The sequence below is a fragment of the Dendrobium catenatum genome, unplaced genomic scaffold (assembly GCF_001605985.2).
Source record: "Dendrobium catenatum unplaced genomic scaffold, ASM160598v2 fragScaff_scaffold_133, whole genome shotgun sequence".
Lineage (NCBI taxonomy): Eukaryota > Viridiplantae > Streptophyta > Magnoliopsida > Asparagales > Orchidaceae > Dendrobium > Dendrobium catenatum.
The window spans coordinates 10140382-10146793 of NW_021318595.1; the positions used below are offsets into that span (position 1 = coordinate 10140382).

At 37.1% G+C, this 6412-nt stretch overlaps 1 protein-coding gene and 1 long non-coding RNA gene across 8 annotated transcripts in view; one reads left to right on the plus strand and one right to left on the minus strand.

Moving 5' to 3' along the window:
• LOC110110028 overlaps positions 1 to 6412 on the plus strand; it is a 68269-nt gene that overhangs the window by 9789 nt on the left and 52068 nt on the right. The gene's annotated exons all lie outside the window — the stretch shown is intronic.
• The window catches only part of LOC110110024 (ABC transporter B family member 11), a 28193-nt gene that overhangs the window by 5289 nt on the left and 16492 nt on the right, over positions 1 to 6412 (minus strand). Inside the window, exons 10-11 of the mRNA XM_020841309.2 lie at positions 1447 to 1710; positions 1064 to 1357 (exon numbers count right to left, since the gene is read on the minus strand). Coding sequence (XP_020696968.1) covers positions 1064 to 1357; positions 1447 to 1710 — 558 coding nt within the window. The remainder of the gene's footprint in view (positions 1 to 1063; positions 1358 to 1446; positions 1711 to 6412) is intronic.

Sequence of the window (6412 nt, forward strand, 5' to 3'; positions counted from 1 at the left end):
TTGGATGGTTGAAGTGGAGGAATGCATCGGGCTTATTGTGCGATAGAAAAGTCCCCCTCAAACTTAAGGGAAAATTCTATAAGATGGTGGTGAGACCTGCAATGCTTTATGGTGCCGAATGTTGGCCATTAAAAGAGAAGCATAATATTAAGTTAAGTGTTGCAGAGATAAGGATGCTTAGGTGGATGAGTGGCTTGGCCCTTAGAGATAGGATACAAAATGAGCATATACGTGAAAAGGTTGGAGTAGCTCCAGTGAAAGATAAAATTAGAGAGATTCGCCTTAGATGATTTGGTCACATTAAACAGAGGTCTTCGGATGATCCGGTTATAAAAATGTAGAGGTAGACCTAAAAAGACTTGGTTAGAAAATATTATAAATTATATTTCTTTATTAGATTTAAATGAGAATTTAACTTTTAACAAGACACAATGACGAAAAAGGATTCATGTAGTCGACCCCACATAATAGGACAAAGGCTTGATGTTGTTGTTGTTGTTGAATTCTTTTTAGGTCCACCTCTACCTTTCTTAACATAAGACAAATCTAATAATAAAGAGCCACATAATCTATAATTGTTTATAAAAATATGGTGACCATCTATAACAAAAATTTATATTTAGAGCCTCATATGCTAGTTTGACTACAACAAGGGAACTAGTAATTTATTATTTGTTTTTCTGACAAATTTGTTGTTGTGGGAACTGATCCTTCTTTAGTTTTTTACTTTCGTCTCCTTTTTCAAATTTGACCTTTTGTTGTTCATGTGTTAGCGTTGATGTATCCAACTTTTAGGATAGATGTTGGTCAAGGTGTTATTTTTTTTTTCCTAAGGACAATGCTTCACGCTGATTCTTCTCGTGACCTTTTAAATTATGTCATTTTTGTATGCTCATGTTTATCATATATAAATAGATTGCGAGAGAAAAGTTAGTGAGTTGTTTTGTAAAATCGTTTCTTTAACATATGTTTATGAAGACGAGGGAAAAAATTGTTATCATTAAAATGATCAACATGGAGCTTTATAGAATTACTTTATAAAATAAATGTACAGTTGTCAAACCTGATTTAAACTTGATATGAAGTTGTGGGCATTTGCCAACTCAGCAGCAACTATAATCTCATCCTCGCTGGCCTTATCTTCTTTCCCATACGCAATGTTGAAGCGGATAGTGTTATTAAACAACATAGGTTCTTGACTCACCAATCCCATCTGTTTCCTCAACCAACTTAATTGGAACTTTTGCAGCTCTATTCCATCTAAGAGAATATGTCCTGAATCAGGATCATAAAACCTTTGTAGTAGTGCTATTGCTGTCGATTTTCCACTTCCACTCTCCCCTACAAATGCAATAGTCTAAAAAGTAAAATGTGGTTAGGGACACTTAGGGTTATTATCCTTTGTCATCATAATTGAAAAATGTTTTAGCTGGTGTATCATATTACCTTTCCAGATTGAATGGCAAAGCATATATCTCGAAAAATTTGGACATTTGGCCTTGAGGGATACTTGAAACTAACATGGCGGAACTCGATATTTCCCTCGATCATATTTAAAATCATGCCAGATTCATCACTTGGATCTATTCGAGATTGACGATCAAGAATTGCAAAAATAGAACCCATGACAAGTTTAGCTTTGTTGGAATCAGGCCTATTAGAGCTTGACTGAGCAATTTCAAGAGTTGCCACAGCTATGGCTAAAAAAGCCTGGAATGAATATCAAAATAGAAATTAATGTTGATACATAACTTGCTTGTTATTGGTATAATAATCATAAACTAATATCTTCTTATTCTTTAGATCAAATGCAAATGAAAACATTAGCAAGAATATTTGTTTTAATTTCTTAAGCTGCCTTTTTGGAGGCAAACCCGAGAATATGCTACAAACAATTTCTTTTAACTCATGTGTAACAGTAGTATTAATGTGACCATTAAAGTCATTTAAGAGTTTAGCTGTCAAGAAGCATGCATACAAATACAAGTTGCAAGGGAATAGTTGAGCAACCTAACATGAAAAAGATGATCGATGTTGTAACTTGTAACATACATCAATGTTAATATGAATTCCCAAAGACCTTATTCATGAGTGACTGAATTGGATTTCAAAATCATATCCCAATAACTTGGAAAGCCACCTCTGATGCTCCTCTGTCACCATCCGTTGTTCTAATAAGTACTTCAAGCTCCGTTGGTTCGTTATGACAATGAAATGCCTACCTAATAGGTTGGGCCACCACTTCTGGATGGCTAATACAATGGCCATCAACTTCCGCTCATAAACTAATTTCAGCTTGGCCCTAGCTGTCAACACCTGGCTGAAATAGGCAATGAGTCGATGATTTTGCATGAGCATTGCCCCCAATCCACATCCTGTGGCATATCTCTCTATTATGAACATCTAAGTGAAGTCCGATAGTGCTAATACTAGTACAATCATCATATCCTTCTTCAAGCTCTCGAAAGCTACTGTGGCTGCCTCCCCCCATAGGAAACCCTTCTTTAACTATTCTGTTAGTGGCCAGGCTATGGTGATGTACCCTTTAACGAACCTCCTCTAGTATTTTGTCAATCCTAAGAATCCTCTCAGCTCCTTCATATTCTTATGTACTGGCCATCTCAACATTGCCTCAATTTTTGACCAGTCTATTGCTACCCCCTCCTTGGACACAATATGGCCCAAATACTCCACACTAGCTTGGGCAAAACAACATTTCTTTAGGTTGACCCTCAGCTGATGCTCCTGTAACACCTCTAACACCCGCCTCCAGTGCTCCTAGTGCTTCTCCTCTAGCCTGTCGTAAACTAGGATATTGTCAAAAAACACTAAGACAAATCGCCTGATATAAGGTATGAAGACCTTGTTCATGAATGACTGAAACGTGGCTGACGCATTAGTAAGGCCAAAAGACATCACTAGGAACTCATAATGCCTCTCATGAGTTCTAAAAGCAATCTTTGACACATCTTCCTTCTTCATTCTGATATGATGATATCCTGACTTTAAATTTATCTTAGTGAAGATTACTGCCCCACTTAGCTCATCCAACAACTCATCAATCATTGGTATAGGGAACTTGTCTGACATAATCTCTTTATTTACCGCTCTGTAGTCCACACAAAACCTCCAGATGCCATCTTTTTTCTTAACCAGTAATACTGGAACACCTCCAGCTGCCATTTTTTTTCTTAACCAATAATACTGGAATAGAAAAAAGATTAACATTGGGCTTGGTAATTCCTGCCTCCAGCATTTCTCTAATCAACTTCTCAATCTCATTCTTCTGAAATGAGGATAGCGGTATGGCCTGATGCTGATGGTTGATACACCTTCCCTCAAGATGATAGCATGCTCTTGCTCCCTTGGTGGAGGCAATCCCTGAGTTGATTGGAAAACCTCATGGAATTGGTAAATTAATGACTGTACTGAGAGAGGTATATCTCCCCCCTCCTCCAATCTAACTCCCTCCTGTCTGTGCAGCTCCACCAGAAAACCTTCCCCCACCTCCTGTATACTTCTCACCATGGCTTTGGATAGCCCTGCATCTCTCCTTATCACTACATTTCTTTCATCCACCATCAACTCCATCATGAGTACTCAATCGACCTTAGTGTCCCCCAAGATCTGTAACCACTTCATCCCCAATTTCAGTCTTCTTCTTTCGAGAGATTTATGGGATTTGTCCGAAGAAGCAGGCAAAAGGGCGAAAGTTACCTTCATAGTGAACTAACTCCCATCCTTGCTTCTAAACAAAATGTCTAAACTTCCGACCCGACATGAACGTCGTCGACGGAGGTGAGGATGCTGGCTAGGGTGGCCGGCTTGGAGGTCGGAGGGCTTCGTCGAAGAGATGGGGTTCGACCGGCTTCGGCATGGGTGGAGGAAGGTCAGGGCTGGACGGAGCTTCTTTTGATTTGGTTGAGGGAGGAAGGCCATAGTTTTCGGCTTAGTGGAGATCAGGTGCAGTTCAGGCTTCGTCTAGGGCTTGGGTAGGGTGCGGTCGGTGCAGTGGTTTGCGACTGTAGGAGGAAGAGGAAGCCGGTGCAGTTGATGTCGAAGAGGAATGGAGGGAAGAAGCGAGGTCGATCGGATTCAACAGGTATGCATGCGGCTTAGTCGACATGAGGTTGGTTGCTTGCGAGAGTTTTGAGGGTAAGAGGAAGAGAAGTCGAAAGCATCGTTAGCTCGACTTTTAAAGACGCGAATAGAAAGAAAATCTAGACGAATCTGCGCATGCGAGGAATGGGCTGGATGCGATAGTTCAGCGTCGTTGCAGACTGTAGCAGACGAGTCTATACGCGGGATCTTCGTAGAGATTTTGGCATGTATGGCTACAAGTAATCATTTTTAGCCATTTTTTTATCTTCTTCGTTTTGTTTTCTTTTTGGCTGCATGAGTAAGGGTCAACACCAGAGAAGGAATTTAGTTCTGCTGTAAAATAAGAAGGATTCCTGCAGAGTATTCAACATAGTGCTGAGAAAAACTGCAGCCTATTTCGGCACAGTGCTGTAGGGGATTTGCCGCATTTTTGAAATATCTGTGGAGTGTAGTTTAAGATTTTCAAAATGAAGAATAGAATATTGAAAGGAAGGAGGTAAGAAATTATAGAGTTTATTGTTAACTTTTAATTTTTCTAAAGCCATTAAGTTCTATAGATGATAATCCTAATTTTATTTTAGGAGAATTCATCAAATATATGCAGAAGGAAGGATTTGAGGTAATTGATGTAAGTATTGGATATTGCTATACACTTCATTAAATATCAAATTGTGATATTGATAAGATAAGAAAAGTGATTGTAGGTGACGTATAAGAGTAGAGGGAAGAAGCAGAGAATTGGAGGAGATACCTCGTCAAAAAGGTAAGTAATACAAATTAAAGTTTTAAAGATAATTTTTATAAATTTGATACTTATATACTAGTAATTGAATGAATTAAAAGAAAATAAGCATTACTTGTTAATTCCCTTGCTAGAGGATATTTATAGTAAGTTTCTAAGTATGAATAACCATTTACATAAATTTTTTATATTAGTTTAAATCAAAGTTTAACACTGCCGTTGCCAGGTCCCAAGTCCTGGATGAGAAAAGTGGAGGGTTGCGTTAGGTAGTCGACAGCCAGCGTAAAACTTGTCGAACAATAATGACATGAATCATTTAAGAAATTGTGTTCATGTTAGGGCGTCTTCTGGAAGCGACGCGCTGTATGGCCTGAATACAGTGACAATTGTGCAAGGGCTGCTGCACCGGCGCCCGGGTGCAGTGTTAAATAGGCAAGGGTTCCCACATCAAGGACGGATGTGGGCAAACAAGCTAGTCCATGAAACCAAAATTAGGATAGGAACTTGAATATAGGTTCCCTTACAGAAAAATTAATATAATTAATAGATATTATGATTCATAGGAAGTTAAATATTTTGTGCATTCAGGAAACTAAATGGGTTGGAGATAAGGCTAAGGAAATTGATATTTTAGGATTTAAACTTTGGTATTCGGGTAGGAGTCGTACTAGAAATGGTGTAGGTGTTATTATAGATAAGAGTTTAAAGGATAATGTTATAAAAATTAATAGAATTGGAGATAGAATTATAGCTTTAAAGATTGTTGTTGATGATAAGATTATTAATATTATAAGTGCTTATGCTCCTCAAGTAGGTTTGGATATGAGTTCTAAATTAAATTTTTGGAATGACTTAGAAGAATTAATACAAAAGATACCGAAGAAAGAGTTTTTATTGGAGGAGATTTAAATGGACATGTTGGTAGAGAGGTAGATGATTTTAAAAGCATTCATGGTGGCCATGGATTTGGAACGACGAATGAAGGTGGCAAGACCATATTGGATTTTTGTTTAGCTTATGATTTTTTAATTGCTAATACCTTATTTAAGAAAAGGAATGAGCATCTCATCACTTATAAAAATGGATATAGTACAACCCAGATTGACTATTTTCTTATTAGAAAATTAAATCGTTTAGATTGCAAAGATTGTAAAGTTATTCCGAGTGAAAATTTATGTACCCAACATCGATTATTAGTTTTGGACTTTAAGATAAAAGGGCATAAAATAAAAAATAAAGTAAAACAATTTTCTAGGATTAGATGGGGGCATTTAAAGAATATTAACAAAAATATTTTTGGAAATAAGATTTTAGATCTTAAGATTTTGTCTGTGCATGAGGATGCTAATATTATGTGGGAAAAAGTGGCTACTGATATTAAGAATATTGCAAAAGATGTCCTTGGAGTATCAAAGGGAAAAGCTCCCAATAGTAAAAATAGTTGGTGGTGGAATCCTAATGTGCAAGAAAAAATTAAAAATAAGAAGCTTTGTTATAAAAATTGGTTTAATTTTAAAAATTATGATAATTAAGAAATATATAAAATGGCTCGTAAGGATGCTAAGAAAG